We start from the raw sequence: 13,543 nt of genomic DNA on the forward strand, positions 1-13,543 counted from the left end.
TGAGGCTCTGTCTAACATACTTTGGACATGTTGTAAGGAGGGACCGGTCCTTGGAGATGGACATCATGCTTGGTAGGGTGGAGGGACAGCGTAGGAGGGGAAGGCCCTCTATGAGGTTGATTGATTCAGTGACTGGGGTAATCAGGATGGGTGTATCAGAGACAGTGTGATTGGCACAGGATAGAGCAGGGTTTAGGGCTGTTGTACATAGGGCCGCTATGAGTTGCAACCGATTCAATGGCACATAATAACAACAACATTAATTGCACAAGAGGAGACTGCCTATCTGTCTCCTGCAGAAAAGCTGATGGATTTGAACCACCTGCCTTTGGGTTGGCAGCACAATTCCTTACCCATTAGGCCTCCAATGTGTAATGATTTTAATAATAAAATATAATTAAGAAAGAACATGATCTTGTAAACATCTACAAAATGAAAGGAGTAAACTCACATTGCTTAGTGACTCTGGATAACTTCTTCCATAGACGAATGATTTCTGAATTTACTTTGCTTGGCTGCACATTTGTTATCAAAGGATCTTTAAAAAAAATCTGAGACTACCCTTCAATTTATAATCACATGTTAAACTTTAGGATGAGCTTTGGCTTTAATAGGTACAACCTCATATTTATATTGATTTTGAAAATATTTTTTATTATTTTACTAGTTTATTTACAAAATTGGAAGACATTGTTTTCAGACCAGATTCTTCCAATTTTCCTCACCCCTTTACCCTTCAAACTGTACAACCCCATGGTTTATCCCACGCCCACATCCTCATCCCTCTGCTTCCACCCTCCCTCTCCCCACCTTGGATCCTCATACTCATTCTACAGCATTGGTTTTATGTAGTATTTATCCTGGTGGGACTGAGTTCAGTCAGCATAGTATTGTCCAGTCTCTCCCAACTTAGGTAATATTATTGTTGTTATGTGCTGTCGAGTCGCTTTCTACTCATAGCTACCCTGTGCACAATAGTCCTAAACTCTGCCCTATCCTGTGCCAATCTCACCATCTCCGACACACCTACCCCCATTACCTCAGTCACTGAATCAATTCACCTCATAGAAGTAGAAGTCCTCCACTCCTGCGTTGTCCCTCCACCCTCCCAAGCATGACGTCCTTTTCCAAGGACTGGTCCCTCCTTGCAACATGTCCAAAGTATATCAGATGAAGCTTCAGAATCGTTGCCTCCAAGAAACGGACTTTCAAGTTAGGTAATAATTAACAAAATAATTGCTCCTGCATGCTGTAGAGTATTCCATTGTATAAATGTACCATAATTTCTCAATCCATTCGATTGTGGTTGGACAGCTTGGCTGTTTCCATTTTCTTGCAATAGTGAATAACACTAATATGAACATTAATGTACAAATCTCCATTTATGTCTCAGTTCTCATTTTCTCAGGGTATATTCCAAGTAGTGGAATAGCTGGGTCATATGGAATTTCTGTGTTCAGCTTTTTGAGGAAGCACCAAAATGCCTTCCAGAGTGTTTGTACCATTTTACAATCCCACCAATAATATACAAGAATTCCTATCTCACCACATTCTCTCCAACATTTATTACTTGCTTTCCTGTTAAACTTTGCCACTGTTACTGTAGTGAGATGGTATTGATTATATTGGTTTTTATAGACTTTATTTGTGAGTGCAACTTTAGATACACAAGAAAATTATCCAAAGGGTACAGATTTACCGTCTATTCTACCGCACTGATTGTAACTTCCTCTATTTTAACATTTGCACTGGCATGGTACTTTTAATTGATGACCCAGAATTGATACTTTATAATTCACTGGAGTCCACAGATGACATTAGTGTTTGCTCTTTGTATTATAGTCTTGTGCTTTTTGACAGTGAGTAATGCCTGCATCCTCCTTTAGGTATTACACGGAAGAGTAAAATGAAATGTTGACCTGCAAAATCTCTCTGCTTATTTAGTTTCTTCTCTGGCCTATCCTACTTCATCAGTCCATCATAATCAGAAATCTGTTTAGTGTCTCTAATTTTGCCTTTAGAAAAATATTCTTATCTAAAAAAACAACTAGAACAGCATATCAATGGAGAACTGCCTGAAGTACAGGCTGGATTTAGAAGAAGTTGTGGTACTAGGGATATTATAGCTAATGTTAGATGGATTTTGGCTGGAGGAAGAGAGAACCAGAGGGATATCTATCTGTGTTTCATTGACTATGCAAAGGCATTTGATGTATGAATCACAACGAAGTGTGGCTGACTCTGAGAAGAATGGGAATCCCAGAACACTTGATTGTGCTTATGTGAAATCTATACTTGGACCAGGAGGCATTTATCAGATAGAGTAAGGAAATACTGCATGGTTCAAAATTGGCAAGGGTGTGCATCAATGACGTGCCCTATCTCTGTATCTTTTCAATCTATATGTGGAACAGATTAACTGAGAGGCTGGGCTCTATGAGGAGAAGTGTGGCATCAGGATTGGAGGCAAACTCATCAACAATCTGCATTATGCAGATTATACAACCCTGCTTGCTGAAACGGAAGAGGATCTGAAGCACTTGCTGCAGAAGGTCAAGGACTGCAGCCTTCAGTATAGACTGAAGCTCAACATCAAGAAAACAAAGATTCTCACCACTTGGCTGTTTGGCAGCATCACAATAGATGGTGAAGAGATTGAAATTGTTGACAGCTTCAGTTTGCTTGACTCTATAATCAACACCCTTGGTACCAGCAGCCAGGGAATTAAAAGATGAGGTGCATTGGGAATGTCTGTCCTTTCCAAAGTGCTGAAGAGCAACGATGTCAGTCTGGAGACTAAGGTAGACCTGATCCAGGCCATGGTCTTTGTAATTAATTGGTATACATCAGAAATATGGACAATGACTAAGGATGATAGAAGAAGAGTTGATGCCTTTGAGCTGTGGTGCTGGAGAAGAGTATTGAATGTACCATGGACTGCTAGGAGAACAAACAAGTTTGTCTTTGAGAAGATGAAACCAGGATGCTCCTTGGAGGCAAGGATTCTGAAGCTTCATCTGACATACTCTGGATATGTTTCAAGGCAGGACCCATCCTTGGAGAGGGATGTCATGCTTGGGAGAGTGAAGGGACAGTGCAGGAGAGGAAGACCCTTGATGAGATGGATTGATTCAGTCACTAGGGTAATAGGGATAGGTGTGTTGGAGACAGTAAGATTGGCAAGGGAAGGTCACTATGATTCACAGGCAACTCGACATCCCATAACAACAAAGAGAAGCATAAAATCACAATTGTATTATGTTTCCAATTTCTATCTGGTTATCACAAGGCATCCAAGAGTTTAAAGTACTTTGCTCCCTTATGGACCTTGGTAAATGTCTCCTTATGCATAAATTAATTCTCAAAAGGTATAGGATGGTTACCGTTGGAGAAATGAAAAGGCAGAAAAAAAGGGCATATTTGCACATGTCTGATTTCAGGATAGAGAACAGACATAACTGTATAAGCAGAAAAAAAGTCTTCCATGTTGGAGACCACACTAAGTAGAGTCTCCAGAAGCCCCCTTGAGAAAAAGTGAGCTGAGAAAACCTCTGATTTCAAACATGTTTTAATCAATCTCACTGTAATCAAGACATCATTGGTTACAACATAATCAGGATATGTGTTTACCTCTAGCACTATGATCACAGTTTTATTGCTAAAAAAACTTCACAGACACCATTTTCATTCCTCCAAGTTATGTTTACTAGTCCCTTTTGCGTCTGCCTAAAGATTTCAATGGTGAAACAGAGGTCACACAGTAGAGAAAATGCAATTAGTGGTGGTGGTGGTGCTGGTGGTTATATGCCGTCAAGTCACCTATGACTCATAGCAACCCTAAGTACAATAGATCTGAACTCTGCTCTATCCTGAGCTGGTCTTGGACACACCTACCCACTTTATACCAGTTACTGTGTCAGTCCACCTCATCCGGGGTCTTCCTCCATTGTGCTCTCCCTCCACCCTTCTAAGCATGATGTACTTCTCCAAGAACTAGTGGAGCTTCAAAATCCTAGCTTCCAAGGAGCAGCATTGGTTTCACTCTCCCCAGGTCAGAACTGTTAGTTTTCTATATATAGTTTTCTGTTAGTGCAGTTCTCTTCTCCAGCACCACAACTCAATTATTCTTCTGTTACCTGTTCATTGTCCAGCTCTCTGATGTGTAGTCTTAATCATAATTTAGCTTCAAAGAATGCTTTTATACTTTTAATTGTATACCTTTAAGGTAGAAACACATTCCCTGAAACTAAAATACAAAATAAAGAAATGGTCCATTTTAACTACTTCAGGTAGTATCATACCGAATGTCTAATGCATTTTGTTGTTTAACCATTTCACTATTCCATGTCTTAAGACACTCCATTGCTTTCTTAAGGCAGAATTGTTTAGATAAAGAGTTTCTACACTATGATCCCTCACTTTGTGCCAATATAACCCAACAACCTCAGAAACAATTGGTAAGTTTGTACCTTAAAAATTACTTAATTTGACAAATAAGCTGAAGAACCACAGCATATCTTATATTTAACTATTGTAAACTGTTTTATGGATTATCTTTTCAGCTTTCACAACGAACTAATACATTTCAGGATTTTGAACACATCAGTGTTAATTTTGGTTTTTCAAAAGTAACCTAACCAACTTCCATTATGTTTTGGTATTAAGAGATACAACTTTCAATAAAGTTATTGGGAAAAAAATTACTTAAGAACCGATTGGAAATAAACTACTAAGCCAAAATATATAGAGTCCATGATATATTAGTAGTCTTAGATCTCTAAACTCCTTTCTTTCAAGACATTATGAGATGAACAACTAAGCAGCTATTTTTTTTCTTTCATACACTCATTTCCATGATTAGCCTTGAAAATAGCTCTATTTTAAACTGTGTAATAGAAGGATTATGAAAATCATTTAACTTCCCCTTCATCTCTGCCTCTTTTTCTCAAAGTCTCTTTGTTTTTAGGGCTTAGTTTTTGTCAGTGTGGCAATTATTAGGAATGATGCTAAAATGTTATTGAATATGGAAATAGTTTTCAATAAGAATTATACTTTAATCAAATGTTACATCTTATATGTGTATTTAAAAAGAATAAATGCCCCCTTTTGACCAAATGCATGAAAGTCTCTTTAGTGTCTGATGTCATTTAATTTTTTTCCCTAACTCTGAGAGCAGTGATATTCTTTCTACTTTTACAAATGAGGGGATATATTATTGATAATTACTATTAAGCCTATTTAACCTAAACATAAAATGTATTAACATTGAGACTACTCCAATTCTGTTTTTTTGAGTTTTTTTTATTTTAAATTGATTGTAATGAAAATTTACAGACTTTGGATTTCTGTTCATTCGTTGTTGCACTTTTCTCCCTGCCCATTCCCTTCCCCCCCAAATTCTCCAATTCTCAGCAGTCCTATAACAGAGCAGATCTATCCCATGGGGTTTCCAAGGTTGTGAATCTTTACAGAAGCAGAATGCTACCTCCTCCATCCATGCAGTGGCCAGTGGGTCCAAGCCATTAAATCTTCAACTGATAGCTGAGTACCTTAACCACTCTGCTGCCAGTGTTTCCTTTATACCTCTTTAAACTCTCTCACTGCCATTAAGACAGTTCCGATTCATAGTGACCTTCCTCAGCTTTCTAAGGTTGGTGAATTCAAACTTCCACATTTTCAGCAGCCAAATATGTTTTACCACCAGAGCCTTTTCTACGCCTTTCCACAGCTAATAACACTCGGTTTTCCCCTTCAGAACAGTGTTGCTCTAAACTATATAGAGGTCAAGAAACTAGAATACATCCAACACCCTTGACCTTGACGTGTGTGTGTGCTGGCATACCCCACTAATTGGTAAGCACGGCTAGCTAATCCCCTACAATTGATCAGGAGGATTCAGGTTCTTTTTGAAAGGTGGTGGTGTTGTCGTCATGTGCCATCAAGTTATCTTTGACTGCTAGTGACCTGTGTACAATAGCTCTGAACTTTGCCCTACCTTCTGCTGATATCATTGTCTCAGATATACCCACCCCCATTTCCCCAGTTACTGAGTCAGTTCATGTTATCCAGGGTCTTTCTCTCTTGTATTGGCATATAAAGAGTTGTTGAATACTTACTCATCCCTGATCCAGTCTACCAATATGTATTTGAGCATCTACTCTCAGTAAGGCACAGGTTACTTATCTCTAAAAAAAGTTACATTGTAAAACTCTGGTGTCCTAGTGGCAATAAATTGCACTGCAATTCCAAAGGTGCTCAGTTCGAATCCACCAGATGCTCTGCTGGAGAAGGAGGGGCAATCTCCTCCTGTACCAGTCAGATCTGATTTGACAGTATACACACACAAAAATAATAAAATAAATTTTTAAAAAATTAAAAAGTTTGCATTGCTCTTGAGTCAAATTCTGACTTATATCAATTTTGTAGGACAGAGTAGAACCACCCCATAGAGCTTCCAAGGCTATAAATCTTTATAAAAGCAAATCACTATATCTCTTTCACTTGAAGGAGCTGATTGTTTTTAATTACTGATCTTTAATTAGCAGCTAAGGGCTTAACCAGAACTCTATTTCACATTTAAACTATGGCGGCCTGCTCTGTGGGGAGCTGTGCAGGGAACTCAAAGGTAGTATCTCTTCTCTGGCTATTTGAATTCACCAATGACTCCAGGGGAACAAGATCTCCAGTGCAATTTATAGTCATTGAAAGCCTGCTGGGGGCTTAGCATTCAGTAGGTTCCAACTCAACAGTGATGAGTTTGATAGGTTGCTTTGAACCTTTAAAGTAGCTCACAGATTTGTGAAGTGTTAAGAGTTGGACTCAGAATGTACTAGTCAAATGAGACCCCACAGAGTAAGTCAATGTCGAGGCAGACCTTAAAGGATGGGTTTGATTTGGAAAAGCAAGAGGCCTGGGAAATATATTCCAATTAGGGGAGAATGACTTGCACCAAAGGAGTAAAGTGAGAAAGCAACAGCTCCAAGTGTTTGAGAAGAGTTAAAACTGCAGAAATCCATAAAGAGGATTTGCAATAAAGAGAATTTGGGTTGGGATATAGTGAAATATAATGTCAGAGAAACAGAAGTAGGTTGTATATCAGCTGGGGCGATAACAATGCTGGAGAGGCTAAAGAGAATGGATTTTATTTTTAGCAATCCTCCAGGAAGAGGCAACTCTTATCATAATCTGGATGTAGTTGAAACCAAAAAAGTAATGACTGGTTTTGGTAAAACAAAAGAAATGGGTACATCTAAAAAAATAGCTTATGAAGGAATAAAAAATAGAAGAGAGTGATTTTCTATCATTTAAAACAGAAGAGGGAAATAGCTGTCATTAATGAAGTGACTATTTTGTTCAGGACCGTGGGCATGCTTTTAAGATATTTGGGCACAGTAATTTGTTGTTGTTACGTGCTGTCAAGTTGAATATTACTCAGCGCTATGAACAAAAGACCTGAACCCTGTTCAATAACTTTCGTTGTTTCTCTAAGTTCATAGAGTTTCCAGAGACATATTGTTTAAGAAGTGGATGCCACTCCTGCTTCTAAGCCTGTCTTAATCTGGTAGCTAGCCCCACCAAACACTGTCCACCATGGGTAACCATTCAGTATCACAGCAACCTAAGTTATGTTAGTAGAGCAAATTGACAGACCAATTCTGTACCAAATAGAGGAATGTTAGTCCCAAACAAAATTAACACCTAACTGTCGTTAAAATACCAAGGGCCCCACCAGGTTCAGTTGACTTTAAACAAGGAGCTTCCTGGCCACAGCTCATTGAAAATATTTTATATTCTCATCCCATGTAATTAAGTATTCAAAAGCTTACATTAAAAAGTTAATAAAACTGAATTCACCTTTGCTTTCCCAGAAATAATAAATCTCAAGAGGAGAAGAATTTGTGCTTTGATATAGTTTAATCCAGAAATAAGTCTCTTTTTATTCTTACCTGTTTGGCAGATGACTTGCATCTGGAGAGTCTCACAGATATTACAAGACTGGGATTTACACTTTTCTCATGTATAGCTAACCGAATTCGTTCTTCGTGTGAGGGGCCCAAATATGCATCAATAAAGCATGGTGCTTTAGATGTGACAAGAGGACAAAGGTAAGATAATAAATCAAAAGTTAACTCACCTCACCCTTCACGAGTAACCTAATCTTACTGCCTAACATTTCATCCAGGTAAATTTTAATATCTAGACCTAATTTAGCTATTTAAATAGCTAGACCTAATTTCTTGTATTTATGGAACTTCTTTAACTTTCTACAGATCAACAATTTTAAAACAAAAGCATTACAATAGTTTTATTGAAGTTTGTATTTCTTGTATTGCTTTTAACACTTAATATCATCCATTCTACAATCAAAAAGACAAATTAGGTGACCTTCAATGTCTCCCACTGCTGTGAAGTTGGATCCAACTCATAGAGTCCCTTCCTTGGATTGCCAAGGTTGTAAATCTTAATGAGAGGCTACTGCCAGTCTTACTCAGGGTAATGGATTCAAGCTGCCAACATGTTATGTATTATAATCCTAGCTCTTTACAATGTCTCTCAGTGTCAAAAATATATTATGCAGTATTTATCCTTTTGTGACTGAGATATTTCACTTAGCATAATGTCCTCAAATGGGGGGATTGTTGGAGAGGGATTGGGGAAAGGGTGGATAGATAATGAACACTGCATTAGAACGGATGAAAGGAAGAAAGGAATATATGATTATGCATTATATGTATGAGAATAATCTGGAACAAGGGGTACATTATGGGTTGGGCTAGAGGAGGGGGTGCGAAGGGGAAGAAAATGCACAACAATGAATACATTTTTAAAAACTCTTAATAAATGATACATGGTACATTTTTTGTTGTTGCTGTTGTTGTTGTTGTCTGGTTTCTTTGTCAGGTAAATTTGTATTATATTTCCATCCCATTAGAAGGGTAACAAGTCTCTGAGAACCCATCCATGTCCCCAGGCTGTACTTACTCTTGATAACCATTATGTGCTTACCTACATTTTTAAGTACACTGGCTTAAATCCCTCGGAATGTTCAGGATTGTCAGCTGAGTTTGTGGATACATCTACCCCAAAGAACTTTCCTTTCTGTATTGAGAGTGAGGAAGCAAGTTCTTTGAATCGCAAATCCTTCATTTGCATTTCCGGCTGGCCTCCCTGTGATCTGTGGCCTTGCCCTGATGGAGTGGGAGCCGTTTTTTTTCATTCTATTTCACTGAAGAGATGAACTGAATTAGAAATGTAGTAAACCTAAGAAGGCAGAAAAACTCTCTTACAGGCTCACATGTGCTTTTTAAAAACTGAGTTTCCTGTGTTGGGAGTAAGGTTTTTGTTTTGCTCTCTGTAGTCAATAACTACCTTCTCCTGCTAGGTGCCCAAGCCCCAGAGGGGGCTCTCACCCGAGAACAGATCCTTCAGCTTGCAGCAAGATGAGCACTGATCTAAGCATGGCAGTGAGTATCAGATTGGGTTTCAATTTCATTTTTAGTGTTACCAAATTCTGATGTTCCTCCTATGGGTATTTTTACTACCTTTAAGTGTTAAGAACTGTCGTCTTACAACAAGTATAGGTTAGATGCTTTGAGAAGTATCAACTATTACTGGCAAGAAATGAAAACTTATTTAGGTCAACTTAAAAGTCATTTGGTGGACTTTCTATTCCCTCAGTAGCATAAACTCTGATATCTGTATAACCAATTGGAGGTTTTGGTGAAATGTGTTTTAGATACAGACTGGTTTGGGATTTAAGTTTACTTATGCCTGTAAGAAGTCTTCAATCTCATTACACATACAAGAAGAAAGAAAATCTATAAGTGAACCTCTTTAGAAGAGACCACAAAGTAGATGAATGCCTGGAAAGGGTTCCCTGGCAAAGTAAAGTGCAAATAGTATTTCTCTGCCAAAGGAGAAAGTCACAGAAGGGCATTCTCCTGGCTGTTAATATGTGCAGCAGGCAATCAGCGTGGCCTCAGTCTGTGGCTTGAGTGTGAGTGAGTGCTGTAATCCTTTCAGCCAAATGGAGCTGGAGGTTCTGTTTAAGGATCTACCAATCCATCATTCTTCCTTTTCTTTTAAAAAATTCTTTATTGAGTTACACCAAAAGTTTACTAACTTCAATGATACCATTAACTTGATTTTCAATATATCTATAAATTTGTACAATCATTTATACAGTCAATTTAAAAATATTTTCATCATTCCAGAAAAAAACCCTATAGTCATTAGCCATAATTCCTTATCTTCTCTAAATTCCCCTCACTTAGGACCAGGAACCAGGAATCTGCTTTTTGACTACAGATTCACCTATTCTGAGCTGTCCATATAAAAAGCATCATATAGCATGTGATGTATTATGACCCAGTTTTTCCAGTTAGTATCATGTTTTCAGGGTTTGTCTATGTTGTGGCATTTATGAGAACTTCGTTTTCTTTATGACTGAGCAACAGTCTATGTAATAAGGGAGATCTGGGAATAAGGAGTTGTGCTGCGAACCCAAAGGCAGGTGGTTTGAATCCACCAGCTGCTTTGCAGGAGTAAGATGGACAATCTCCTACAAATGAAATTCCTTTGCATGGGAGAAAATTGATGACTTTGAAATTGTGGTATTAGAAAAGAGAATTGACTACACTGTGACTGCCAAAAGAGCAACTAACTCAGTAATATTTCAATATTAAGGGAGCTCTGGTAACCTAATGGTTTAGAAGTTGAGCTGCCAACACAAAGGCTGATGGTTCAAACCCACCAGCTGTTCTGTGGAAGAAAGCTGAGCAGGCAATCTCTTTTCATGTTATAGTCTCAGAAAACCTGTTAGAGGCTCTGCTATGTGCTGATTCCAACTCAACAATGAGTTGTATTAGTTAATATTTTCTGTGTGTATGAAGCATATTTTGTTTATTCATTCATCTGTTGATGGATATTTTAGATATGCTTACCTTTTGGCTCTGAGGAATAGAGCTAGATTAAACATAACTTTATTAATTTTTTATAATAACAGAAATTTACCCTTTCCATATTTATTACATATGTAATCCAGTGACATTAATAAATTTGATCAGAACTTTATTTTTTGTGGTCAAATGCTATTCCTTTTCATGCCTATACCACATTTTTTAACCATTTCTTCACTGACTGAGAGTTTGCACAATGTTTACTTTTTGGCTATTATGTATGAATAATTCTGCTGTATACACATATGTACAAGTTTTTGTTTGCACACAGTTTTTCTATTCTTTTAGGTATATACCTAGAAATAAAACTGTTGCATTAATGCTTATTTATGTATTATTGTGCTTACTTATATATTATTTAAGTTTAACATTTCAAGAGATTGTTGAATTGATTTCCAAAGTGGCTGAACAATTTTACATTCCTGTCAACAATGTGTGAGGTTTCAGTTTCTCTACAGATACTTGTCTGCCATGGAGACTATAGACACCATCTGAGTAGGTGTTAACTAACATTTTTTATTTTTATTTTCTTAATCACAAATCATATTAAGAATATTTTCATGTGTTACTGGCTATTCATATATCTTCTTTAGAGATAGGTATACTCAGATTCTTTGCACATTTTAAAAATGGCATTATTTACCTTTTTTACTACTAAATTGTAAAAGTGCGTATCATTTTTCTTTGTAAGTGGATATATCTGATATTTTTATTTTCTTTAGTTCATTAGTTAAGGGTTGAACAATAAAAAAGGAAATGAATCTATCTTGCTATTATTTAACACAATTTCAATAAAGGAAGTTGAACTTGGAAGTTTACAGGATGTTTGATTATTAGTAACATCCTCCTTTATCTGATACTAATTACACCAAAGAGGTGAAAGAATAAGCATCAGTTGTGCACAGGTACTATATGAGAGAGCATTTTCACACACCATTTCTTAATACTTTCCAGAATTTTGGAACAGAATTTTGAACAGTATTTAACTTCAGGGAAGTCAAGTAACTTGCCCCAAACCACTCAGTTAACACAGAACAAACCTGGGATTCCATTTTAGGTTTGTCTAACTCAAAAGTTTTGCCCTTTCCACAACCCCTCTTAGATCACTGAATTTAGCTATTTCAATCCTAATAATCACTCATTGTTACCTTAACACAACATTTGTTTTGGCTAAGAAATGGGCTGCTTTATGAATCTAATCCTCTCTTCTAATCCAGCCTCATCATAAAATGTGGTTTGAATTGTTTTGTCTAAGGTCTTGACATTCAGGAAGAAATAGGAACTCACAGTGTTTACAACAGAAACTCCTGTTGAATGTTCCTGGGGAGATAGTATTGTTTTCCTGAAGGTTTTTGTGCTTATTTCTGTGCCCTGTATTCTATACTGTTGCTGCTGTCATCAGGTGCTGTTGAGTCTAGTGTGACTCTTAGTGACCCTGTGAACAACAGACCTGAAGTCTGTCTTATGCTGTGCTTATCCATTGCTGCAGCCACTGTGTCAATTGATCTTGTTGAGGGTCTTCCTCTCTTTCACTGACCCCTCTACCTTTCTAACCATAGTATCCTTTTCCAAGAAATAGTTCCCATGAGCTAATCTCTGGATAGCTCTAGTGGCCTAGTGGTAAGACCCTGCATTGCAATCTCAAAGGCATGTGCTATGAATTCACCATCTACTCTGTAGAAGAAGGATGGGCAATCAACTTCTGTGGGATTAACTGCCTCTGAAAACCTGCTTGAAGGCCAATCAGTTTCAACTTGGTGGTATACGAGAACAGCAGACAATAGCCTTTCCTAGTAACATGTCCAAAGTATGAGAGACAAACCCATCCTTTCCTCCAAGATGCACTCTGGCTACACATTTTCTTGCTTGTTCTTTTGGTTAGTCCATGGGATAATCAGTGTCCTTTTCGAACAACACTGCTCAAAGGCATCATTATTCTTCTGTCATCTTTATTCGTCATCTAAGCTCTCATAAGCATAGCAAGTGATTGAAAAAAACATGACCTGAATTAAATGTACCTTAGTCACCAAACTGAAATCATTGCTCCTTATGTATTTTTGGACAGGTCCCTGACAGTGTAGCTGTACAAAATAATATGTTCCCTGATCTCCTGCTGTCTGGTACCAAAGATGTTGATTGTTGATCCAACTAAGATAAAATAAATGACAACTTTAATACTTTCTTCATCTATCATGATGTTGCCTATTGGCCCAGTGGTGAGAACTTTTATTTTCTTGATGCTGAGATGCAATCCATATTGAAGGTTGTGTCTTTGACTACAGCAAATGTTTCTTCTGCAGCAAATATTTCAAGCAACCTCCTCATTTTCAACAAACAAGGTTATGTCATCTCCTTAACACAGTTTGTTGAAGAGCAGTCCTCTGATCCTGATGCTGCATTCCTCTTCATAGAGTCCAGCTTCACTAATTATTTGCTCAACATACAGCCCAAACAGATATGGGAAAAGGATACAACCTTGACACACACTGTTTCTGATTTTAAATCATGCTTTATTTCCTTACTAAGTTCAGACCACTGCTTCTTGGTTTACATATCAATTTCTCATAATTATATAAGCACAATTA

The 13,543-nt window shown here is 37.6% G+C and overlaps 1 protein-coding gene across 1 annotated transcript in view; it reads left to right on the forward strand.

Moving 5' to 3' along the window:
- Positions 1-13,543, forward strand: part of LOC102870330 (myosin-3-like) — a 154,129-nt gene that overhangs the window by 84,841 nt on the left and 55,745 nt on the right. The window contains exons 18-19 of the mRNA XM_006897220.1: positions 7,958-8,105; positions 9,383-9,464. Coding sequence (XP_006897282.1) covers positions 7,958-8,105; positions 9,383-9,464 — 230 coding nt within the window. The remainder of the gene's footprint in view (positions 1-7,957; positions 8,106-9,382; positions 9,465-13,543) is intronic.

This window comes from Elephantulus edwardii, unplaced genomic scaffold (genome assembly GCF_000299155.1).
Source record: "Elephantulus edwardii isolate Elephantulus edwardi_28Jun2011 unplaced genomic scaffold, EleEdw1.0 scaffold00206, whole genome shotgun sequence".
NCBI lineage: Eukaryota > Metazoa > Chordata > Mammalia > Macroscelidea > Macroscelididae > Elephantulus > Elephantulus edwardii.